Source organism: Macaca nemestrina, chromosome 1 (genome assembly GCF_043159975.1).
Source record: "Macaca nemestrina isolate mMacNem1 chromosome 1, mMacNem.hap1, whole genome shotgun sequence".
Classification (NCBI taxonomy): domain Eukaryota; kingdom Metazoa; phylum Chordata; class Mammalia; order Primates; family Cercopithecidae; genus Macaca; species Macaca nemestrina.
In genome coordinates this window covers 8,058,099-8,084,813 of record NC_092125.1, presented here as the reverse complement: position 1 = coordinate 8,084,813, position 26,715 = coordinate 8,058,099, and the positions used below count along the sequence as shown (strand labels likewise).

Here is a 26,715-nt window from a genome sequence, read left to right as displayed (position 1 = left end):
TTAATATTTAATCAAGGGGAAAAAAGAAATAAAATAAAGTAAAATAAAAACAAAAAGTATAGATTCCATGGTTCCATCTCAGCACTAATGAATTAGAATAGCTGTGGTTTGCGTTTGAAATCTGCATTCCTAAGACCTTCCCCAGTGCATTTGTTGCAGCCATACTCCAGAGCGGCATAGATCAACCCCAAATATTCTCCTTTTATAACATTTTTTATGTACACTCCTTTTTTTTTTTTTTTTTTGCAACCATAAGTACTTTGTGTCCAATACATGTGCTATGGGGGATGACTCCTAGGTATAATTAGAAAAAATACAGAGATGGGAAAAGTTTAAACTAGAAAAGGGAAGTCGAAGTTGAAAACATAGTGAAACAAAAGGTCGATGTTTTACTGTGGAGGATTGAAGGAGATGAAGAAACCAGAAGGAAGTCTGTGGAGATTGCAGGACTGTGCCTGTGGATTTGGGCAAGAGCTGCAAAGCTACCGGTAACCCAGCGCTCTCTGCCTCATCTTCTCTGCTTCTCCTTCCTTACATGTTTCACTGTTCTCAACTGCAGACAGGCTTCCTTTGCTGCTCTCTGCACAGGGTCATTACCCAGCCTCTAGGTTTACATTGCCTCAGTGCCAGACACACATACACACACACACACCACACACACACACACACACACACACAGAGTCACACACACAGAGTCACACACACACTTCACCAAAGTTCTGGGAATCTCAACGGAATCCCAGGGAAGAGAGCTGTTAGCCAAGTTCTACAGTGTACGTACACCACTGATTTTACTCCCTGGCCCTGAGACACCAGGTCACATACGACCTGTGCAGCTGCCTGAGCTATCTCTGCAGCTGAGAAGGCACTTCTGGAGACAAAGGCAATGCTGTGATTGGATCCACTCAAGGACATTTCTCATCTCAGAGTTCAAGGAACTGGCATAGAGGAATTATCCAAAGATATTGTCCCATGGTCTTGGGACTATGGAAACCAGGAGGTTGAAATCAACAACTTTAAGACCAAACAAACAAACAAAAAACAAACAAACAAACAAATACAAAGAGAAAAGTCTTAGATGGTTCACTGGACAAAATGCATTTAGCAGGAAAAACAAAACACAAACCCTATTATTAGATAGATTATATTTGTCATAGCATTCTTTGACATGATTCTGGGTCTGGATTGCAGATGTTACAGGGGGAATTGGATTATAGCACCACTTGGTCAACACAGCTGTTTTCACTTGAGGTGGATATGGGCATTACTTGGCCACCACGACCGATGTTTTCCTTTGAAGCATGGGAGTTGTCTGGTGGAACTGAGTAGTGTTCATTCCGCCACAAAGCTGTTGACACCTATCAATCTTAGGGGCAACAGAGACTCTCAGTTTGGGAGTAAAGGAAGGAGAAAGAACTAGGTTATTCTTCCTAACCGCTTTTTCCTTCCCAAGTAAAATTTTTTTTAAAGCCGTTAGATAGACTGGGGTGGCCTTGATTGAGGCCAGACTGCCGAGATGATTAGAGCCCTTCAAAGAGAAAGATCGGCACAAGCAAGTAGCCACTGATCCCAGAGCCTTCAGGAAAACAAGGATGCTCCCCGGAGTTGCCCAGCTTCTCTGGGTGCATTTTAAGGCAGTACATCTTAAACTTCAGTGCTCAGATTGAGGTTCTCATTTAGTACATCTGGGGGTAGGTCCAGATACTACATTTTCTTTTAAAATTAACAAATAATAATTGTACACATTCATGGGATACATAGTGATGTTTTGATACAAATAATGTATGATAGCTGGGCTCATGCCTATAATCCCAGCACTTTGGGAGGCCAAGGCAGGAAGATCGTTGGAGACTAGGAGTTTGAGACTAGCCTGGGCAACATGGTGAGATCTTGTCTACTAAAAAAAAAAAAAAAATTACACATCAGCCAGGCATGGTGGCATGTGTCTGTGGTCCCAGCTAACTTGGGGTGTTGAGGCAGGAGGATCGCTTGAGCTCAGGGGGGTGAGGCTGCCATGTCTGCACCACTGCACTCCAGCCTGGGTGACAGAGCAAGACTGTCTCAAAACACAAAACAAGAAACAAATCATGTATGGTGATAAATAATGAAAAGTGTTTGAGAAATGATAAACATTTATCCTTTTTGAGTAATTAACATATCCATTATCTTAAATATTTATCATTTCTTTCTGTCAGGACGGTTCAATGTCCTCCCAGCTATTTGAAGCTACACAATATATTATTGTTAACTATAGTCATTCTACAGTGGCATAGAACACTGGAACTATCTGGCTGTAATTTTGCATTCTTTCACTCTTCTCTCCCTGTAAGTTTCCAAGTGATTCTGATACTAACGGTCCATGGAAGTAATGAGGCTTTAAGGAGCACAAATGGGTAACTTGAGAAAGTTAGATTTACAACATTTGAGATCCTTCCTTCCCTGTGGAACAGTCCATAGCAAGGATTGACTCCAGTCTGCAACGACTGTACTACCCTCCTTCCACATATGGCAGGCCTTCATCACGACTGGTTTCTGGTTCTACTAAGGGCAATAAAATCAGTGGATTCCTTGTTTCATTAGCAGCTCTGCAGCAGACCATGATACATGCTCAGGGAGAGAAGGGAGAAGCTGAAAGAGCTGGGAAAGCCAGCCAGTCGGTTGCAACTAGGGCCACAAAAGAACAGAGGAATTAACAACCCCCAGGGATTATAAGAAATATCTGGGGAGGGATATTACTAGAAAAGACTGAAAAGTTCTAGTAAAGTGGATGGAGCTTGAGTACATTATAATTTGGGAATATGAATCTAAAGAAGCTGATAAGTGCTAGACATAATACTAGATATACCAACTAAATCCACGACAAAGCAGTGAATTGAACCTATGAGACACAGCGTGCCTGCAGAGTTTCCAGGGAACATAAAATGATTACTTAGACCTAATTACATTAACGTGGAAAATGTCATTGATATTCTCTTTATTTAATAGCTACCACTGTTATTTTACAGCAGTGAACATTAAAACAATTATCAGAGATTCCCAGGTTAATTCTCAATCTATATGTCCAATCTTATTTTTCAATTAAAATCTTAATGTTGTCAACCAAGAAATCTTCCAACAGCTTGCTGTTGAGATATTTGCTATCTGAAGAACTTGATCAAAAATTTGAGACTCCAATAGAGTAGATATCCCAAAATTGCAGCCAAGCTTAATCAGATGAGCAAAGCTTTTTTGTTTGGCCTATGTATTTTCATAATTGCTGAATGCCCCTAAGCAGGTCGCACACAGTTGAACTGACCACAGTTCCCAGTGCAGGATGGCAATGTAGCGCATTGATCTGCCTGAATTCTAAAGAAGATAAGTTCATCCCTTTCATTAGCTCATCAATAAATATATGAATAACATTTTTACATGTGTGTTTAGATGTGGAGTTAACTCTCTGAATCATTGACCAAATGGAGCTGAAGGTTTAGCTAGGGATATAAGACATATGCAAAATAACTCTAAGACAGAGTGGAGCGTATAAGAGATGCAAAAATCAAGGTCTTTGAGAGCACAGAGACAAAAGGTTCGGGACAGCTTTCACCCAAGAGCTCTCTGAACTGATTGCTGAAGAATGGGTGGAATTTAACAGTCAGAATGGCCTGTAAGTGGGACAGTGAGGAGAGGAGAAATGGAGTGAAGCCACAGATGTAAAAAGTACAAGGCATCATTAAGAAAGAGCAAGAAACTAGAACGAAGTGGGCGTGAGAGGGAGTAACAGGGAAAAAAGAGGACACATTTTGTTAGAGCAAAATGTCATTGCACAGTAGCTCTCCTCAGCTCCAAGCTCCCTCTCTTCTCTCTGACAGCAACACAGCTCTCAAACCCCAACGCGGAGGCCTGCTGCCCTGTTATTCCTGTCCCGATCTCTGCCCTCTTTCCAGGCTTGACGGCCTCCTGATCATGAATCTTCTCTTGATCCTGGTCGTGAGGAGGCAGCCTGCAACCCTTGTACAGGAATCCCATGAAGCACCCTCTTCCCACCCATACTCAGCATCAGCCGCCGTCGCCTCCCTCCTCGCTGCTGAGGCTTCGGGCTGCCTGATCTCACCTCTTCCCTAAGCTGTGGTAGGCCATGCCCCAGCACATCCCAGGCCCCAAAACTAGCACTTTGACTGCCTCCTGTGTGCTCTGAGTCAGAGCACAGATGCTCAGCTTCTTACACTTCCTTTTGTCTTGGGTTTCTCTAGTCATTGCCAGTCAAACCCGGGGAGGTTCCCCATTTTGGATAATGATTCTTTTATCTCTCAGTCTCCCCATTTTAAAATAAACCACCACCACCACCACCAACAACAACAACAAAAACGAAATCCATTGGGCTATGTCTTTTATTCTGCATGCCTAGTTATTCACTAAACCCTCATGCTCTTTCCTCTCTATTCCTTTAGCCCTTGGATATCAGGACCTGGGCACCCAAACTATTCCTGCGAGAGCCTTACCCTTGTCACAGTGCTGTTGCCCTCACTGAATGCCAGTTTATCCCGAGCACTTTCATCACAATATCCTCTGCCAAAAATCTTAAATGTCTCCGTATTTTCCCTTTTCTCAGAATTAGATTCTTTTGGCTAGCTTTCACAGACCCTCATAACCTGACCCAAGGTCTCTACAGTTTGGTCACTGTCAAGTTGGGTGAACACAGCCGGTGGTGACAGTGGTCTTGAGTGAATACAGCTCTTCCTCATCTTTCAAACAGCTCACCACTGCTCTGTAGAAACCCTTTCCTGACTCCCCATCAGTCAGGAAAAAGAAATCATTGATTTTTTTCACCCTCCTAATTTCCATATACAACCTTCATAACATTGTTTTTTACATGTCTTTATTTATTTTAATATTGTTTTTTATTTCACATTCGTTCATTCTGTCTTTACAAACTAACCTAGAACAGGGTCATGATTTTTGGCGTTTTACTATCATCTCAAGTGTTTCACATGATAAACGTGCCACGGGCATTTTATAAGTGGTTATTGAATAATGGATTAGAGAGAGAGTTTCAATAGTGAACAGCTGGAATCAGTTTTTTAACGTTATCTAAGAGGTACAGGAGAAAACAGAGCTGTGCTCCATGCAGACTTACCAGAGAAGACGCTAGGTATCTTGGAAAGAAAGCTTTTGACCGTACGAATAGGAATTCCATTTTTTTCATCTTGCATACGTGCTATGACGTCTTCCATCTAAACAACAATTATAACATAATTAAAACCTTTACGAAGTTGAACTTTTTTGAAAAAAGAATCAGCTCTCGTAAAAATTTTGTATTCCAGTTTTGCCCAGCTAAGAACAATGCCGTATTCTTGCCTTTCTAGTTTTTGCCACATTAATAGTTTAAATTCTGTTAAAAACAGATGGAGGAAACAGCAAGAAAAACATACATTTTAGGGTCCATTAAGCTACCAATAGGAATTTTGTGCTTTGAATATTGCCTTTCTCCTGACTTCATGTACCCTGGTTATAAAGGTTAAGATGAAAGAGTGTTTATTTCACAAGTTTTTAGAAACCATTGTCATAGCACATTCATGCTTCATTAATGTTATCTCTACTGAAATCAGTGCAAAAGCAAGTAGAGCCTTAAAAGCATCTGCTTGAATTGCTTCTTCAAGCAAGAGAATTTCCGTGATTTTGTTTTACAGTGAATTTCTAAAACCTGCCTAGAAATCCAGGACTGATTGCCAACTACTATTACATCTCTTGCCCAGGTACTTACTGAAGTATGTTATGAAACAAATACACACACATACACACTCTCACACACATATACTCATGCATGTGCACATACACTCCACACATGCACATGTACACCCACATATATGCACACAAGTACACATACACATGCATGTATACACACACATATGCACGCACACACACATATATATACAATAAAATGAATGTAACACCACAGCCTTCTGCCCATTTACTAGATTCCCCTTTATCTTTGTTTCAATCTCGTTAGTACACTCTCTTTTACTTTTACAAATTGCTCATAATTCTAAAGGACTGTGTTTCACAAAGTCAATGTGGAATTTAGTTTTGAAGAACATGCCTCCATTCAAATCATAGCCATAGACTTTCCTCACATGCTTCTAAACCTGGGAGATGCAGAGACACACAAACATACGCAAGTGGTAGCATGGGACTTAAAATCCATTCATCCATTTACTCATTCCACAACCATTTATCACTAACTCTAGACCGGATATTCAACTGGGCACTGTGGATATGAAAATGCATACAATACAGTTCCTACCCTCAAAAAATTCAGTCAACAGTGACAACCAAGGTGAAATTTGAGTAAAGTATGTAGTTTAGCTAATAGTGTTGTACCAATGTTAATTTCTTATTTTGATAATTATGCCATGGTTAATATAAGATGTTAACATTAAGGGAAGCTGAGTAAAGGGTGTATGGGAATTCTGTTATCGTTTCTTCTTTTCTGTAAGCCTAAAATTATTTCAACGTAAACAGTTAAAAAAACACAGTCTAAACTTTATATTAATGAATTATTAAATTTCCATCAACACAGCTTTAGAATGGTTTTCAACTAAGAAATCTAATGTGCTTGATATCAATGGATGCATTGCTATGTTGTAATCACACTATCAACAGATGTATTACCATGACAAATAACTGGAGATGTGGAAAGAATGGGTTTTAATGAGACACAGGTTTGTATTTGACTCTTAGATCTTCTAATTATTATCTATGTTCTTTGAGTAGGTTAAATAACCTCTCTAAGACTCAGTTTTCTGATCCATAAAATGGTGATAATAACACTTGTAAAAATTTCTTCATAGCATTCTTCATGGGATTGCATTGGGCCTAGGGTGGGGTAAAGTATTTTAAGAGCAAACGACACAACATATACAAAGCCTGGTACATATATAGAACAACAAATATTAGACCAAATGTCCATGCACACCCATGATATCTGGGGATGCTTATTCTCCATCTTCGTGTTTGTTTCCATGTGGAAGGAGCACCATTACCCTAATCCACTTGCCTGTCTCTGTCCCCTAATTTACTCCAGGGGAGCTGAGCTGACTTATCAGATAGAAGAGCTGGGAATGAGAAATTGTCCTGCAGGGCCCATTCTTTTTCTCTTGGCTAGAAGCCCACATCCAACTCTGCTGATGTAGAGATGCCTGCCCTAGTGGGTGAGCAAGTCTATTCAGGATTGTGTTTCAGGATTAATGGTGACTTGTGCACAAACATTCTTCCATAATACCTTTATCAGCAATCAGGGCGATGCTGTGACCCCTATGTGCCTGTCTTTACGGTTATGGTTCTCAGTTGGCTCAGTATTCAAGTATAAAAAGAACATGAGGCTGGGTGCAGTGGCTCATGCCTGTAATCCTAGCACTTTGGGAGAACAAGGCGGGCAGATCACCTGTGGTCAAGAGTTTCAGACCAGCCGGCCAGCATGGTGCAACCCTGTCTCTACTAAAAATACAAAAATTAGCTGGGCGTGGTGGCAGGCGCCCGTAATCCCAGCTATTTGGGAGGCTGAGGCAGGAGAATTGCCTGAACCCCAGAGGCAGAGGTTTCAGTGAGCCAAGATCGTACCACTGCACTCCAGCCTGGGAGACAGAGTGAGACTTCGTCTCAAAAAAAAAAAAAAGAAAAAAGAAAAAAAAAATGCTTTTATCAGGCCTGTAAAAGACCCCAACAATAACCAAATACCAAATACCTCACTTCTCATGTAATAAAGATCTCTAAGTTTAGAAACATGAAAATAGATATACTCTCGTGACTTTTTATTTTGTTACTATTTGCTCATGATTGACCTGTCACAATGCTCTGCAGAATAAGCTGCTTTGTCCTGCCTCATATCAGCCTCTAAATCCTTGCATTATCTGCTTAATGGTTTAAAGCAGGGTGGATTAGAGGGACATGGAAACCTCTCTGACTCCCACTTTCTTCTCAGCACCTAGAGATGTGGCAACAATCACCTCTGGTTGGCGCTGAATTAAGGTACGTAGCTATGAGTGGCAGTATTTTCTTTGTACAGTCTCATCCCCTCTCAGTTCATTGGATCCCAAAGGAGTGAGAATAGGAAGCTGGAAAGTAAAAGTGATTTCTGTGGTTGTATTTCAAAATATTCCATTTTTCTGAGTCATAATTTGCACAAGAGAAAAAAATGTTAACTCTAAGTAAAAACAGGATTGGTGTTCTAGACTGAAAATGTGATCATGTACATGCACTCAGCTGTTTTTATCTTTATTCAGACATGGTTTATCCATGAACCTTGCCATGGCCTAGAATGAGGCAAAAACAAACAAAAGAAAACAAAACAACAACAACAAAAATGAAAAAAACAAAGACACATACAAAACAACAAAACCCTGCTTTCTAAAAACTAAAATCAATTAAGAAAGAAAAAGAAAATTCTAGCCCTCAAATGACTGAAGGGACCCACTCTTGGCTAAAGGGACCCCAGGCAAAGCCTGGAAGCTAAGTTCATGGCCATGATGGGATGGGGGGTGGGACACACCTCGCTGTAGCCCTTCCTCACTAACTACCATTCAGCTTGCTTCCCTAAGGGCTAAACAGACCCTTTTGAAAGACTCCACATTGGTAATGTTGATTAATGATTTATCTTCCCAGTACAGAACAAAGCTAAAATGAGATTAGTCATTCCTTCACTCCTCCCTGGGATGTCTGCTCCCTCCATTCCCTTTTTCTTCAAATGTTCACCTTATCTTATGTAAAATGTAAACTTACAGGGCACTAATGAAAGTCTCCCAGGTATGTAATCGTTCCTCTCACTGTTGCCTTCTCTTTTTTAAGGAAAATGTATAAATACTAAACCTCCTAAGAACCTCTTTGGGAAAAACAGCCACACAGGCATCCGTAACTTGTCCTCAAGCTGGCTCTCAATAAGCCTCAATGACTGAGATTTATGTCTCAATCACTCATTTTGGTTGTCACAGTGACCAAGGCCACATAAAAAAACACATCCATCTCATCTGTTGACATTTCCTCAAGCATTCATTCAGAGTCTATTAATTTTTATATTAAGCATGACTTGAACATGCTTGATGGTCTGTTTTCTCACTATTAGGAACAGCAATTGGATGAGAAGAAAAATGCTAAAAGCAAGCAAAAAAAAAATAGAGCAAGTTAGTTAGACAGTAAGAGGTATGAGGGATAGTAAAAAGCAACTCCAATAAATATGAAAATACTTGGGCAATTTAGTCTTAGACCAAAAGACTCAGGTACCTTAAGTATCCTATACATATATGCATGTGTGTTTGTGTATATATACATACATGCACGCATATATATGCATGTGTATATATGTGTATATATGTGTATACACACACATATATGCACATGCAAATATTCATTAAAATGCCATTGAGTTGTGTGTTTTCACTTTCATAAGCCTGTTTCTGAGGGTGAGGAAACTGGGCATTGGAGAAGAGAACACGAGATGATGGAAATGGACAGGAGAGCTGGGGTGCCTTGGGTCACCGAGGATTTTTCTGAAGGCTATTTTCTTTACTCTTAAGAAGTTCGAAGCAGGTGATCTGTAAGATTTCTCCTAGCTACAAAACGACTGAAGTCTGGAAATAATCATCAGCATTCAGAGGGAGGTAAGTTTCCACATTAGGTCAAAGAGCCAATTCTCTGTTGGAGACAAATAGATGAAGCTATTAAATTAAACAAGGCCAGGCCAGGCTTGGTGGCTCACGCCAGGAATCTCAGCACTTTGGGAAACCAACGCAGGATGACTTGAGCTCAGGAGTTTGAGACCAGCTTGGGCAACATGGCAAAACTCCAAACTCCATCTCTACAAAAAACAAACAAACAAACAAACAAAAATTAACTGGGTGCGGTGGCAAGCACCTGTGATCCCAGCTACTCAGGAGGCTGAAGTGAGAGGATCTCTTGAGTCTGGGAGGTCAAGGCTGCAGTGAGCTGTGGTCCTGCCACTGCACTCCAGCCTGGGCTACAGAATGAGACTCTGTCTCAAAAATAAATAAAATAAAATAATAAATCAAACAAGACCTTATACAAATGTATTTGCTTCCAATTATCAGCACATTTTAGTTTCAGTGCAAATTGTAGTTATTAAAAGCATGCACTTAGGCCAGTTAGACCTGAGTTTGAATCCTGACTACACTACTCAAAAGCTATCTAAACAGATGAGTTAACTTAACACTCAAAGATTCGGTTATCTCATCGGTAAAATGGAGATAATCATAAATTGTATACATCTTATCAAGGGTGAGAATTAGTGAAACAATGCTAATTAAATGTTTACTATAATGCCACCACCAACACCGTCATCACATCATCTTCAACATAACTTTCTTCCTTCGTCATCGTACTAGGAAGATACAGACCCTTTTTGTTTTATAATTCAGCTGGCAAAGATGCTGTAGTTAAGTGCAAATATTTATTAGATGCAATAAATTGTCAAGCAATAAGTAGTCAGATATGCCTATACATAAGTTCTGTCTTTGATTTCTTGTAGAAAACTGAGTTCATGTTGGCCCCTGCAAGACAGGAGATTCGATTTGAAGAAATGTCAGGGGAAATACTTGTGCATATAAGCAAAGGCTATGTAAGCTATGAAAAAATCATATTTAGAAGGGGAAATGAGATTGCATTCACTTTTAAAATGTCTTTGTTCTCATCTTTTCTTGACAAATTTGCCTCTTGAAGTTATTTAGAAGATTAAAAATTGAATTAAATTGAGTGCTCTTTGCAAGACTTAATTTTTTAATGCAAACTGATTCACTATGTGTGATAAAAGTAAAAGTTAAACAACTATATTTTGCAAAGTAATTTTGAGAATATGTACTGCTGAATTCATTCAAAACTTTTTTATGCTTGTATTTCAGAACCCTCCATATTTCATTAACTAGTAAAACTATCTGTTTTCCCCTAGATGTGAACTTCTGGAGGAAAAAATTCTTACCTTACTCATCTTTGCATTGTTAATATATAAAGTGCCTGGTCCATAATGGAGGCTCACTTTAAAAAAAGGAGAGGGGATTGGTGTATTTTTGTTTAAGGCATATGTTTGCTTTTTCTGAGAGCCTCAAAACAAAAGTGGAAGTTAATTTGAAATTTAGTCTTGAGATGTTTGATATGTTTTTCTTTGTATGCAACTTTTGTGAAAAAATATATTATCAGCGTCAGAAATAGTGACACAGGAATAGCTCAACATGGTAGTGCAGGTTAAAACACTCTTATCCCTCTTATTCTTTCTGCTCTATCTAATGCAGAGATTCTTCGGCTTACTTGTTAGAGGAATTTCTTCCTTTAATGCAAGAGAGTAAATCAGTGGCTGTTTATGAGGCTGTCTTCTTGCTTGTAGATGTGACACTCAAGTTCATTGCCATGTGTAAGCCCTCAAGATGAAAGGCGCTATTGAACTTCAGCACCCTGCTCTTTTCCCAGGAATTCATAATTAGCATTTCCTTTGGAATAGTTTCGATGTCACTTCAAGCTTGTGATGTATTTCAAACAAGGCTCAGGTTAAACAGTCCCCGCCTGAACACTTGGTGGAATGAAAGAAGGAGCATATTACGCAGGTACATCTTCTTTGAAGAGAGTTACTAATTCTTCAAGAGGGCTGCCAGACAGGGCTCCCACATATTGATGAAAACAAAATCACTGCCTTGAAACCTTTCCAGTTCTCTAATGTTCTAAACAATTATGGGAGTTTAATTAAATTAACTTGTAGCTATATTTGCTGGAACTTTACCACAATATCATTACTATTGATTTCATTAAGCCAATAGCTTTACAGAGACACCTTGACTGTAGGCAAAACATTTGTATGAAATAAAGCTAAAACATTTTGTACTCTGTAATTCTGAAAAAGAAATGAATCAATCAAAATTTCAAAAGAAGTTTTCCAACTCTGCATTACAACCACCATTAAGCACAGGCATTTGGAGATATAAATGGGAGACTAAATGGGCAGATTGAATGGCTTTTTTCTATGTGTACATACTTTCAAATTATGGCATGTACTGTCATTTTAAGTGCTAGCTATGAAAATGGGAGAAATGATCACTAAAGTGCTTATTGGATTTCTTGGGCAATTAGGTGGTGGCAGGTTTTCATAATTTAAATCCGCCTGTAATTCTTTTTACTTCAGAAAGCCTTACGAATGCAGAAAATCATTTACACTTCTGAATTCATCAGTGAAAACAGAGACAGTAGAGTCAGTCTCTAATGAAAGTTAAATAAGAATAATGAGATTAAAATTTGCAACACAAACTGTTTTCTTCTGTAATAATTCAATTAAAGCTGCTTCCAATTGATACAATTTTCCCCACGTTACAGTTGATTGCAGTCAGTATCTTAACCCAGAATTAATTACTCTTTTCATATAAAAAAAAACCCTGCCGTTTTCATGAATAATTGACTAAAAATAGAAACTAGTAAAATCTTATTGCATGTAAATCTGTCCTAGTTTATCTTAAATGTAGATTTATTTATTTAAAAAACAATAACTCAGCGAGGCACGGTGGCTCATGCCTGTAATCCCAGCACTTTGGGAAGCTGAGGCAAACGGATCGCCTGAGGTCAGGAGTTTGAGACCAGCCTGGCCAACATGGCGAAATTCCGTCTCTACTAAAAATACAAAAAAATTAGTCAGGTATGGTGGTGGGTGCCCGTAGTCCCAGCTAATCAGGAGGCTGAGGCAGGAGAATCCCTTGAACCCGGGAGGCAGAGGTTGCAGTGAGCCAAGATCATGCAACTGCACTCCAGCCTGGGTGACAGAGCAAGACTCTGTCTCCAAAAAAAAAAAAAAAAAAACACCACACACACACACACACACATAATGACATAACTCATTTGAAAGCTTAGAAGCTTAGAAATTTTATCCTTTTGTGATTTTGCAGAAATAAAGTAGAGGTATTTTTTTTCCAATTTATAGATGTTTCTGCTTTTTTTTTTTTTTAATAAAGCATTTCTCTCATTCATCTCAAGGAATATAACCTCTACTGAAAATAAACAAACAGATAAATAAATAACTATGCTCATTGTATTTGTTGAGATTACTTGGGTTGACAGAATCCCAAATTAAATTGTCATGAACAAAGAAATGTGTGGTAAGTACTGTGGGATGCTTTCTGGAACTCAAAGAGGGTCACATGAGTGGGTCTCACAGGCAGCCCGCCTTTAGGGCATGCTTACTGCCCCTCCGCTCTGCTCCTTGTGGTGATCCCACTATTTCTTCTCGGCCCAGAGTCCTCTCTTAGTTCTTCAATGCACAGAACAGCAAAAATGGCTGCCCTTACTGCTTGGCTTTATAGTTTGTAAAATTAAATAATTCAAACTTAAAGCTGTTGGGACTTTAAATTACGTGAGCTTTGAGAAAAATGTGACTATATGGCCTGAGTCACATAGCATGCAGCTGCAACTCCTGCTTCTCTGATTACAGATTACAGTATGTTACTCTTGCACTGTAGACGATTAGGAAAGGCTGAAAGATGCCATAAATAAGAGTCCATTACACCTCCTTTCAAAATGTCGAATCTGTCTTCCTTGGAATGTAGTAAACTATAATCAATCAAACTCCTGTAACATAATCTAAGAATTGGTCTTGCATGAAAAATGTTGCAACTCTGTTACATTTCTGTCTCTACCCATATAAGTGAAACCTCACCTCCACACTTGGATGCACTAACCCCATTCTTTTGGAGTCTGTGTCACCCAGGTGGTGACAGCCTCAAACTTTGTGCTCAAATAAATTCTAGACTTAATCATATTTTCTGAATCTCATTATTTAATGCTGACAAGTTTATATGAGCCCAAGGAGAAATTCCTTCTCTAATTTCCATACCTGAATTTGGGGGCAAAAACTTGGATTTATAACACTGGAGGTGGAGTTGGAAGGGGTGCTGGGTGGAGAAACCAAAGGCATTCGTTACCACCTTATTCAATGTGAAAACCTGTCGAACAATACATGGATAGAGTTATATAGCAGAAAAAAGTGTAAGAAAAGCAGCCTCAAAAAAATAAGAGTGGGTGGTTGCTGAATAATGAGAAAGAGCCCAAGGGCCGGGCGTGGTGGCTCACGCCTGTAATCGCAGCACTTTGGGAGGCTGAGGTGGGTGGATCACATGTCAGGAGTTCGAGACCAGTTTGGCTAACATGGTGAAACCCGTCTCTACTAAAAATACAAAAATTAGCTGGGCGTAGTGGTGTACACCTGTAATCCCAGCTACTCGGGAGGCTGAGGCAGAAGAATCACTTGAACCCGGGAGGCAGAGGTTGCAGTGAGCTGAGAACATGCCACTGCACTCCAGCTGGGTCAACACAGCGAGACTCCATCTCAAAAAATAAAAATAAAAATAAAAAAGAGCCAAAGAAAGACAAAAATTGATGCAGAAAAGAACATTGGACAGACAAGCCAAACAAGTGAATGAGATTTCACAGCTATGAAAGACAGAAAGAAGGAAGTATCATGACCAAATAAGTCACCTGGTTAATTACACCGTACTCTTTGGCCATGGTAAGTGTTTGCCCTAAGGTAGAAAATGCCAACAGTGCTAAATGTATGTGACAGAGTAACTTAGGTTTCCAGATTTCTCTTTTGTTCCTAGGAGGTATCACTTCTTTAACTCTCAAAAGGGGCCTCATGGCTAATTTTTATTGCAGTCAAAGTTCAGATAGGAGAGTTGTCAATGTCCCCTGAACGATTTGGAAAGGCTTCCTGGGAAAAGTAAGATTAAGCTGATCCTCGAGGGTAGGCAGGATAGAGAGTTATAAAGGAAAGGAGGAGGCAGAGCACATGAATACTTTAATCAATTGCTTCATCTTCGGCGTCAAGATGGGAATGAGTAAGTCTCTTGCACAGAATAATGAATTCTGTCAGAATCCTCCTTTCTGCCTCTCCAACTTGACAATTTTAACCTCTCTGGAAGGTGTCTCGGTAGTCATTCTCAAACACAATTCCACCTTTGCTATCAACTTAGTTCACATACTGCCTGCTTGAAATTCTCTCTTAAATGAACTCCTTACCTCCTGATCCCATTTGAGCTCACATCAGTTCGCTCAAGTAGCAAACCCTAGAATAAACTTGGGAACAAGCCTAAATATTTCATCTCTTGTTTAAAACTTGCATTGGCCTGACAACCCCACGAATTTTCTGTAAGCAAAATGACCAGTCAAATTTGTCCACGATATGACGCCCAACTGTCATTCTAGCCTTATAACTTGCTCCCCACACGCTCAACAATTGCTCCTGCCTGCCTCACCTTCTCACATACTCTTCCTCGCACCAGCTGCGCCCTTCCCTTTTCCATCTGTGCCTGTGGAAATTCAGTTATACTTCTAGGATCATTCCAAAGTGTAATTTCCTACTGACATCTGTCTTTACCTCTCCCCTTACCTCTCTCATCCCAACTGAATATGATCATAGTCCCTGTAAACTACTTGAGATCTTTATTGCTAGTTTACATTTTTTTACTCCACCTTACTTTATATGACTTACATATAAGTTATTTCTTAACAGAAATATCATTCCCTTTAGATTATAAAGGCTCTGGTAATTTGCATTAGTTTTGCTATCTGTGGCATGGTCCATGAGGAATTATCACCCTCCATTTTTTACTCTACATACTTCTTTGCTGTGTTTGTATGTTGTTGTTTTCCTTTTCACCAACAGGATGTATTACTTTTATATTTAATATTATTTTCTATTTGAAATAATTAAGAATTCCGTCCAGGTGCGGTGGCTCACGCCTGTAATCCCAGCACTTTGGGAGGCTGAGGCAGGTGGATCGCCTGAGGTCGGGAGTTTGAGACCAACCTGACGAACATGGTGAAATCCTCTCTGTATTAAAAATACAAAAATTAGCCGGGCTTAGTGTTGAGTGCCTGTTATCCCAGCCACTCAGGAGGCTGAGGCAGAAGAATCGCCTGAACCCGGGAGGCAGAGGTTGCACTGAGCTAAGATCATGCCACTGCACTCCAGTCTGGGCAACAACAGCTAAACTCCATCTCAAAAAAATAATAATAATAATTAAGAATTCCCACTTTAATAGTATTAAAAACTTAAACGTTCTTTATTCAAATGTCTGTTGTAACACATTTGGGGGTTAAATATCTCCAACTGCTCTTTATAATATACTCTCTGTAAACATTCTGTATAATTGCTATTGACTTTCAACAACTAAACTAGTCTACCCCTAAATTATCTCTTTTTTACAGTCTTTTAAATTCAGAGTTAATGAATGAAATTGTTTACATTCCTTTTCTTCTTAGTCACATCTCCAATAATCCTAGAAGTCTGAATCAATAGTTTTATCATCGGCCCCCTTTCAGATGGAGAGACCACAGTTCCTGATAAATGAAAGGCTTCTCTTGGGACTTTTTTTTATTGATGCAGGTGCTTGATTTCAGACAAGCCCTTCTATTCTAGCTTCTGGAATCAACTTGAAATTCAGCAACCTCTCTGTGTAACAAAAATGGACCAATCATTCCTCTAAAAAATAAATGAACAAGGAATACTTAACAAACAAAATAGCTAAAGACAGTCATTGATTTGAATGAAAGAAAAAGGCAGAGAATGCAGAAGATACCTGGGATTCAGCTCATCTCTGAGATTCTGGCAGGAAGGACATGAAAAAAGTCAAAGGGCTCTTGGCGGAGCTTGCCATTTTATTTTATTATTTCACTTTTTTAAATTTTGTTTGATTATTGAGACAGGGTCTCACTCACTTTTTTTTTTTTTTTTTAAGACAGAGTTTCGCTCTGTTTTCCAGGCTGGAGTACAATCATGCGATCTTGGTTTACTGCAGCCTCCACCTCCCGAGTTCAAGCGATTCTCCTGTCCCAGCCTCTTGAATAGCTGGGATTACAAGCGCCCGCCATCATGCCCAGCTAATTTTTGTATTTTTAGTAGAGACAGGGTTTCACCATGTTATCCAGGCTGGTCTCAAACTCCTGACCTCAAGTGATCCACCTGCCTCAGCCTCCCAAAGCTCTGGGGTTACAGGAGTGAGCCACCGCACTTGGCTGAGCTTGCCATTTTAAAACATTCTTACTAAAAGAAAGGGGTCTCACAATACCTCCACGGAGTACAATAGACTTAAAATAGCTTTGAAACGTAAGAATTACGCTAATGTCTCAATTCTTTGATTTAAATCCCAGGTTCTCCTTGTAGCCTTTTATGTCTTTGTTGTTTATAAATTCATACAAATATTTTGGAAGCCACTGAAGTTTCCCAGCATCTTGGGTAATAAATTCTGTATGTAAATTATCTGCTAGTTGAATCCATACCTAGTTCCTATTATTTAATTCATGCCTCATTCAAGCTCAAAAGAAGCCCCACCATCTTACAGTATGAGAATTTAGTGACTAACACCTTGTTTATCCTATTCATGGTATTCATACAACCATAAATGTTGATCCACACTGTCCCATCCTGCTTTTCACGAGCAGCAGACCCAGTCATTCTCATATTTCTGTATAGAGCACATCCTGCTACAATTGTCTGCCCCACTTGATATTTGTAAGGGAAACCTGGCCGAGCCCAGGTACCATGGTTTCCGCTGTAATCTCAGTGCTTTTGAAAGCTGAGGCAGAAGGATTGCTTGAGGCCAGGAGACCAGCCTGGACAACATAACAAGACCCCCATTCTCTACAAGAAAAAAAAAAAGAAAAGACAAGTGTAAAAACAACCCAGTCTATTGATGGCCACTGGGCATCACGGACCTGTTTCCAGATACCTGTGTTACAGATATTCTCCCTTCAACACCTTCACACAGCTCCAGGACTGATGGAGGGAAGAACAGCCTTATGCATGCTTATTTCCATCCTACTCCCACACTGCAAACCAGGGAGTAAGACTGAACATGCACTATGGACTAAAAGCATCTCCGTTAGTCCCATACACTGATTGAAAACAATAAACGTACCCATTGTTGAAAATACGGCTCTGTCATCATGTGTTCGGTGATGCAGAGCCTAGAACATTTCAGAGTATCATGTAGGTGATTCTTCTCTCAATTCTTCCAAGCCTGGTACAGGACTAGTGGCATTCCAAATGCACAGGAGAGAAGTTCATTTATTACACACAATGGATGCCTCAGGTCATTCGAGCTTAATATTCTCATGAAACCTGGGCAGGACCTGTCAGAGTATGAAATGCTCTTTTCAAAGCCACAAGAGACAGCAGTACTCTGCTTCCGCTGAGATGAAACATGAGGACTTTGGATTAAGTGTAGGTAGAAGGGCTAAAAATATATATTTTTAATAATGTGATATCAAGAAATGTTACTTACGTAATTTATTTTTATGGTAACGTACTTATAAAATGCAGCCCAGAGATGTCCCTGGGATGGTTTTAGTAGAGTTCTTGCAGGAGTAATTCAAGGGATGACTTCACAGCCATCACCACCTTATATATGATAGTGCTTTGCCTGGGTCCATCCAGCTGGCTTAGTTCATGAAACAATACCACGTTTCCATCATTTTCAAAATGAAATTAAAAACGGATTATAACCTGAAGGTAGGGCAAAAGCACTTTAAAAGGACAAAAGCATTCTCATGCCAATGAAGAAGATTTATTTCAGGTGTACATACTAAAAATAAATATAAGTATGATGATTTATTTGTCTCAGGTGTTTCATGGTTTTCAAAGTTTTAAAGTGGTTTCTGCAGCTGCTAAATCTGACCTTTTTCTCTGTATAACACTCTTGGTTTACTTATTTTGTACAATGATTTTGAAATTTCCAGTTCCTAGAATTCTTTTGAGATCAATGAGCAAACTGTAGAAGGACAAAAGGAAAAGATTTCTACTTTAATTGTACCCTTGCTAGTGTTGCCGATTCAACGCACTACAACGTTAAGATGGATTTTATTTTTCAGAAGTATCTGAACAGCGATATCGATCTTTCTAACCCACAGAACGGTTAGTTTTAAAGCAGGAAAAATTCAATGTGACTTTTCTGACTTGCCCTTTATATGGGGATTTGGAAGAAACACCTCCCTCTTGCTGGTCCATCTATGAAAGAAGTTTCCGCACAGGACCTAGTTTTAACTATTCATTCATTCCACACGGCTCTCAGGAGAGAAATTAGGGTGAATGGTGGACTACTTCATACAAAATCCCAAGGCAAAGTAAGTCCAAGCCTTGGCACACAAACATATAACTTCCAGTCCAATAACTGGCTCTTTTATATCCACCACAATTGTGTTTTCCCCATGAGTGCCAAGAAAATCAGAATATCTAGTTACCTTCTTCCTGACAATTCTCAATGATCCTATGAAGAAATGAATAAAAAATGAAAAAGTTTGCCTTACTTATTACTAGATGGACTATTATCTTATGGCTAGAACACGAACATCAGAAGGTCATGGCAGTGATGTTGAACTGTTTAAAACTATTTCCCCATTTGGTAAGTTTGGTGAGTGTTAAAGTCTCATAGAGACACCTAGATAGTTTGAAACGCCCTCCATTGAAAGCCAGCAATTTCTACGTGTCTCCACCAGCCAAGAGGACCCTGTAAAGCTTTGCTTTCTATAGCTGGAATAATGAAAAACAGTAGCTTTGTTTTTTATTGTTTGAAAGAAAAAATAAAAATACTGACTATATTTTTAAAACTGCACCTGCTCCCTTAACATTTTGATACTCACATGGATAAACAGCTTTGATAACCTCTGATGTAAAGAATGTGGCCTTTGTTGGCCATGTGCAAATCTCAGGTCTGTCATTTGATGAATGATGTTAGGCAAATAATTCAGCCTCTCCGGGCTGGGTCCTTGTACTCCTTCCTATAAAATGAGAATGCTACTTCCTTGATAAAACATGTACTTTACAGCATATGTTCCCCTTCCTTCTTTCTGTGCAAACTCTGAGATGACACTATTTCTGAGAGTGCAACACTCGGAAATGTGGTGTCTTCTTTTCTCTGTAGCTATTATGACTTTCTTTATTCCCTGCTTATGACACACTCTGTATCACATTGTAGTCATATGTGTATATGTCTTATTTCTTTTGTTCTCTTTTACTGAAAGTTTCTTCAGGATAAATATTGGTTTAATTATACTGGTTTAATCACTGTATCCTGAACAGTACCTTTTGGGAAACTGAGTATACAGAGACAATGGAGAGACCACGTCTGAGCACAGAACTCTGACCCACAGCCCCTGCAACCAGCCTGGGAAGCCAAACCACAGGCTCAGCAGCAGTAAGTCCAAAATGGTCAAGACTCAGGCAATGATAACAAGCTTCCCTAATTTTTGCCTCTGCCTATAACTCTGGATAAACCAGAGAAAGCTAGACACTCCTCAGTCTAGTTACATTAGAAACCCACTTTCAGCTTCCCCATGCAACAACCTCCAGCCAGAGCTCTGTCTCTCTTTCTCTCTCTCTCTCTCTCTGTCTTTTCATTACAGAGCTTTCCCATTCCTCTGCCTGCCTTTGAGTCTTTGCTAGACACAAGTGGTGGTGGATGATTACCTTGCTATAGCAAGTGCTGAATACATACCCTGTCTTTGTTTTCATTTTGGTGACCTTCATTTATTTCCACATTAAAAAAAGAATTCATGTACATCTCACTGCATTCCCAAGAAGAATCTGGGGTAAATCCTTGTCCAAAATTATGTCTTTTATAGAAGCAAAGTCTCTTTCCAGTTCTAATGTTCTGTGACTAATAGATGTTGAGGTCGAATAAAATGCTGATTTGGTAATTAGTTGAACAACTTTTCAGAAATAGATTATTCCTGTGTATACGAATTGTCAAAATAAGTAATTCAAAATCTAAACTGTTGAAACTCTCCCTTATTTTGAGCCCTAAAAGAATATGATTATGGGGCCTGAGTCATGTGACGGGCAGCTGTAACCTAGGCAGCTGTAACCTTTGTTTCTGTGATCATAGATTAGCCTTCTTCCTATATTGTTTTGTAAAATGTTGCAAATGACTGAAGGGCACCAGGGAAGACCCTTCCCCTCTACACTGCTGATCTTCATTACAGATTGACTTTCTTGCCTTTCTCACAGGAGGACTTCACTTGACCATCACATTGTCTAAGATGGAATGCCAAATATACTTTTAAGTTGGAAAGGAAATGAAAACAAGCTTTATAGAAAACAAACTGCGACCAGTCATTACATTGCTGTAACCCATAAACCAGCCTTGTATAGACAATGCTGTAATCCTGTTAAATTTGTTTTCTGCCTACATAAGCAAGACCTTAACTTTTTACTTCTAAGCACTGACCCCATTTCTCTGGAGTCTGTTTTCTGATGGCCATTCCCACCTTTTCACTGGAATAAACTCTTTAAACTAGATCTGATCCTTGCAGTTATTTCAGGTTGACAGAATGGTTTATGCTGAACCTCCGAATTAAGTTGTTGGTTTAAATCTTTATACCTTACAAGTTTTAAAAGACCAAATTAAACTCCCACCACATCATACCCAGCAATATTATACTGCCCAGTTAAGAGCCATAGGTATAAAATTACATTATTTCTTTCAGGAGACATTTATCCTTCTACTAAATATCAGTTCATTTTTTCAAAAATCTACTTGCTCAGCTTTGTGGGAACTGAACACTAAGAATTCTCAATAGGGGAAGAAACAATTGTCTCCCCCACTGTATGTGTATTGATTTGTAACATAATGTGGGGCGACTGGCTTGAGCCTGGCTTCTCCTTCTCTTCTTGCCCGCCCTGGTCCCTTGTTTTGGGATCTGTTTCCCTTGGAGAATATAAAGATTCTTTATCCCACTTCTTGAAAGGCCATCCTTCTCTTTCTAGTTGGTGTTAGGGATGAATTGACATGGACGACAATGACTATGACCTATGTAGGAAATCTGTGAACTGAGTAAGTAGTCATATGAATCCAAATCTTATGTGACCTATTGATACGGTTTAGATTTGTGTCCCCACCCAAATCTCATGTCGAACTGGAGGAGGGGCCTGGTGGGAGGTGATTGGACCATGGGAACGGATTTCCCCCTTGCTGTTCTTATGCCAGTGAGTGAGTTGTCACAAGATTTCATGGGTTAAAAGTGTGTGGCACTTCCTCCAACCCTCTCGGCTCTCTCTTGCCGCCATGTGAAGAAGATGCTTGCTTCCTCTTTGCCTTCTGCCATGACTGTAAGTTTCCTGAGGCCTCCCAGTCATACTTCCTGTGAAGCCTGTGGAACTGTGAGTCACCTAAATCTCTTTTCTTCATAAATTACCCAGTCTCAGGTAGTTCTTTACAGCAGTATGAGAATGGACTAATACATCTATATTTAGGCTACTCTAAAACTTGCATTATACATGTAATTTTAGAAATTTTTATTGTGGAAAATCTTAAACAGATACAAAAATAAATAGAATACACTGAGCCGCAGGTAGTCATCACCCACCTGTAAAAATCTTCAGTTTATTATGCCAATCTATGTTTTAAAAGGAATACCAACTCTCTCTATGAAAGGTATTACTTAGGAAAATGTACCATATATTGGTTTTTCTATTAGTGTGAATTTCCCATGTATACAGTGATTGCTCTCTCCTAGCAGGCTCCAGCTGCTGGCTTCCTGGCCTCCCTTAATGCTGTGGATACCTGTGGCACCAGACCTGGCTTTCCTTAAGGACTTTCTAACTTTTTTATTTCCTATGAGACTCCAAACTTATGAAAAAAAGAGGGTGAGAGACAACAGTTCATATACTAATAAAGTAAAATTTGACCTCTACTTTTACATACATTATTTTAAAAAATTTTTTAATTGACAAATAATAATTATACATAGTCATGGGCTACATAGTGATGTTTCAATACATGTAATGTATAGTGAGTGATCTGGGTAATTAGCATATCCATAATCTAAAACATGTATCAGTTTTTTTTGTGTTGGAAATGTTCAGTATCCTCCTTCTAGCTATTTAAAATTATATAATATATATTATTGTCAACTATAGTCATCTGTCAGTGGTATAGAACACTGTAACTTATTTCTCCCTATATACATTATTTAACACCTAACAACCATGTAATATAGATAATGCAACCATTGTTAATTCCTTTTTAGAGATAAGACAGCTAGGGTTCTGAGAATTAAACCGATAGATTTAAAGTTACACAGTTGCTAAGAAGGGGGCCCCCTATGAGGCAGTATACGGGGGCATATTTGCAAAGCATTACAATGGAAGATTATATTTCAAAAATCAATGCAAAAATGCATGTCAGCTTTCTTTTCAAATAAAATATAAATGTCCTTGAACACAGTCTCCTCTCAGGGGAAATTTGAGGAAAAGACTTATCATGCTGACTATGTTCCATTTGATTGTATAGAATGATACAATCCTTTACATTTCTACCAAGACATTGAAATGCTCCTACTTCAAGTTCTGACTGTTCACATGCATTCTCTGGGAACTGCTGCCTGGATTTACAGGATTTTTTAAACTATGCAGAACCTACATCATTCAATCTATATGGCAGTTATTGAAATAAACATTTAATGACTCTAAATACCTCACTAAAGTAGCTAGTATTTATTGTGAATCTGCCATGTAGAAGTGCTGAACGCCTACTGTGGATTGTGGATGGTGACGGGAAAGGAGATAAGGAATGACTTCCCCTGGAAGGGATCTTTGATTTGTGCTTTGAACACTGAGTGCAGATCAGATAAACTGAGTGGAGGGACGTAAGCAGAACTGCAGCAATGAGAAAACTCCAGGTTAATTTGACTAGAACAGATTGTTTGCAGAGTGGTATCTGTGGGATAAAGTGGAAGAATGTAATGTACAGGCTTGAGTGGAAATGGAACGTGGATAACAAAGAAGAAACAACCCTAGGAAAAAGTAAAGTTGCAATATAATTCATATCAGATTAATCTAAGATCAGTGTGGAGAAGCAAACAAAGACATAAAGGACCTTGTGTAAGAAATCAGACAATGGCACTGGGGACAATAGCCAGTGATGCAGAGAATCAAGGAATATAAGCGTGAAGTCAGAATCCAGGCATAGGCTGGAGTAACACAACCCTTTCCTGCAAAAGCTGTAAAACTTTTGATAGCAATCTGCACTAAAATAAACATTTTTCATCATGACCCAGCACATACATGTGTATTCCGACATACAGAGATTTAATTGAAACAAAAGTTTTACAAAACAATAGGTATTATTTCTATGGTAGTGAAGCCTACTATTTTTATTCTCTTCTATTAAATAAAAATTAAAATAGGTTTTACCACCTTCTTAAATGTTTTTACAACCCACAACTGGAACATGATTCAACCAACAGTTTGGAAGAGATTATTGGGTACATTCCATGAGGAAATAAACGTACGCAAGAAGTTTCCATCCTACATGGATGCAGCTGGAAACCATCATTCTCAGCAAACTATAGCAAGAACAGAAAACCAAACACCACATGTTCTCACTCGTAGGTGGGAATTGAACAATGAGATCGCTTGGATACAGAAAGGGGAAAATCACACACCAGGGCCTATTATGGGGATTGGAGAGGGGAGAGGGATAGCATTAGGAGATATACTTAATGTAAATGACGAGTTAATGGGTGCAGCACACCAACATGGCACATGTATACATATGTAACAAACCTGCATGTTGTGCACATGTACCCTAGAACTTAAAGTATAATAAAAATAAAATAAATAAATAAATAAATAAAAGAAGTTTCCATCCTTAAGATCCACCCAATTAAACAATTAAGCAAACCAACCAACTCCCAGTCCTCCTCTGGCAACCACCTTATCGCATTTTATTTAGTGCCAAACCCTTGCCTTCCGCAAAGAGTTGTCTAACCTCATAGTTCTAAAATGTTTTCATTTTAGGTTTACGCCTTTAAAAATTATTGAGACCTCCAAAGATATTTTTAAAAAATAAAATAGGCTATATCTATTAATATTTACCAATTTTGACTAAAAATAGAACTACCATTTGACCCTGCGGTCCTACTACTGGGTATTCACCCAAGGAAATCATGTTATAGTAGAAAAAAGACACTTGCACTCACAGGTTCATCACAGCACTATTTCCAATAGCAAAGTCACGGAACTAACTTAAGTGTTCATCAACTGAACTGAATAAAGAAAACGTGATATACAAACACCGTGGAATACTACACAGTCATAGAAAAGAATGAAATTACGTCCTTCACAGCAACATGGAAGAGAGGGGGCCATTATCCTAAGTGAACTAACTTAGAAACAGAAAACCAAATACCTTTTGTTCTCACTTATAAGTGAGAGCTCAACAATGGGTACACATAGACATAAAGATGAAAATATAATAGACACTAAGGACTCCAAAAGGAGGGGAGGAGGCTGAGGGTTGAAAAATTACCGATTGAATACAATGATCACTCTTTGAGCCAGGCGTACACTAGAAGCCTCCTCTCATCAGTACGCAATATACCCATTTAACAAACATGCACATGCTCCCCCAAAATGTAAAATAAAATAAAACAATTAAAAATGGAAAATTTACCAGCTATGAAATAAAGAATTAAAATAATCAGTAAAAATACATATTGTGTCATTAAAATTACAATAATAAGTACGTTACATGGTAACATGAATATCTATCACAAATAACTTTATTTCTCAAAACATATTTGGTAAGAGGGATGACGTTATTTTACAGTTTTGCAAGTCTCTTCAATGTTTGGCTTGGAAGACAGCTGGATTTTCACATCTATTTCTGCATTCAATCAGTTGCAATATGTTGCTTTAGTTGAAGAAAATCCATCCTTGCACAGAAAATGCTTTGAAAAGGGAGGGATTTTTAGTAACCTCATCAGACAATTAATGATACTCTTCTCTGCTACGATACCAAAACTCCACAAGTAGTAGTCAATGACTACCTGAGATGTAGAATCTGAAACTTTTAACAATGAACTTTTCATACTCCTACTGTATTAAAATTCCTTTGCCTATTTTGGACTTTGAATGGATCTTTTTACCCAGGAATGGCATGTACTGATGACTTGGAAAATACTGATTCACTGAATTATGCAGATCTCGTAAATGCTGACACAATTCATCATACAATATCCGAATGACATTTATTAATATCACCACTGATACATTGAAAAAAGCCTTTTGCTATTGGAAAGTTCCCAGGCTCATCATGACAATTACAAGAATTCCAAAATTATAACTTTCACTCAAAATGTGTTATTGGCAACTAATACTGTCAGTTGTTTTCCTTGAAATGACAGTCTTATTTTTTTTCCATTAAAAAAGTCTGCCAAATATTCATTTCTAAAACAGCAGAGCTTGTCTTTCAGTTATTCTCGCAAGTAACAATGACTAGCCCAGTTTGCAACTCAAATAATAGCACATCACACTTTCCTATGCAGCCTTGATCTCTTCAAAGCCATCTTCCACACTGTGGTCTGAGTGGTGTGTTGTAAGTAAATCTCCTCATTTTTCTCTCTTATTGAAAATACTTTTGATTTTCTCTTTTGTCTTTAGGATAAAGCTCAAAGTACGTGGCATATTATGAGGTCCTCCACATCCTCAATGCAATCCCCATCCTTCCCACACTGGAGTTTTTAATCATTTTCCCAGGTGAGCCATCCTCATGCCTGCCTACCTGGTGAACATGGGCTTACCCTGCAAGATTCTGCTCAAGTTCAGGGGCTTTGAGGAGCCTTTTCTCACACACCTTGATCTCTACATACCACTATCATCATAGGTCTATTATCAGTTAATGTTGTATTTGTATTTTTTTGTTGTTG

General features: G+C 38.8%; 1 protein-coding gene across 4 annotated transcripts in view; it reads right to left on the bottom strand.

The window, feature by feature from the left end:
* The window catches only part of LOC105474645 (regulator of G protein signaling 7), a 569,035-nt gene that overhangs the window by 310,751 nt on the left and 231,569 nt on the right, over positions 1–26,715 (bottom strand). For 3 of the 4 annotated variants that reach the window (XM_011729459.3, XM_011729461.3, XM_071073718.1), the window contains exon 3: positions 5,114–5,210. The exons of the other annotated variant lie outside the window; for it this stretch is intronic. In XM_011729459.3, the coding sequence (XP_011727761.1) occupies positions 5,114–5,210 (97 nt within the window). The remainder of the gene's footprint in view (positions 1–5,113; positions 5,211–26,715) is intronic. 4 annotated transcript variants of the gene reach the window in all.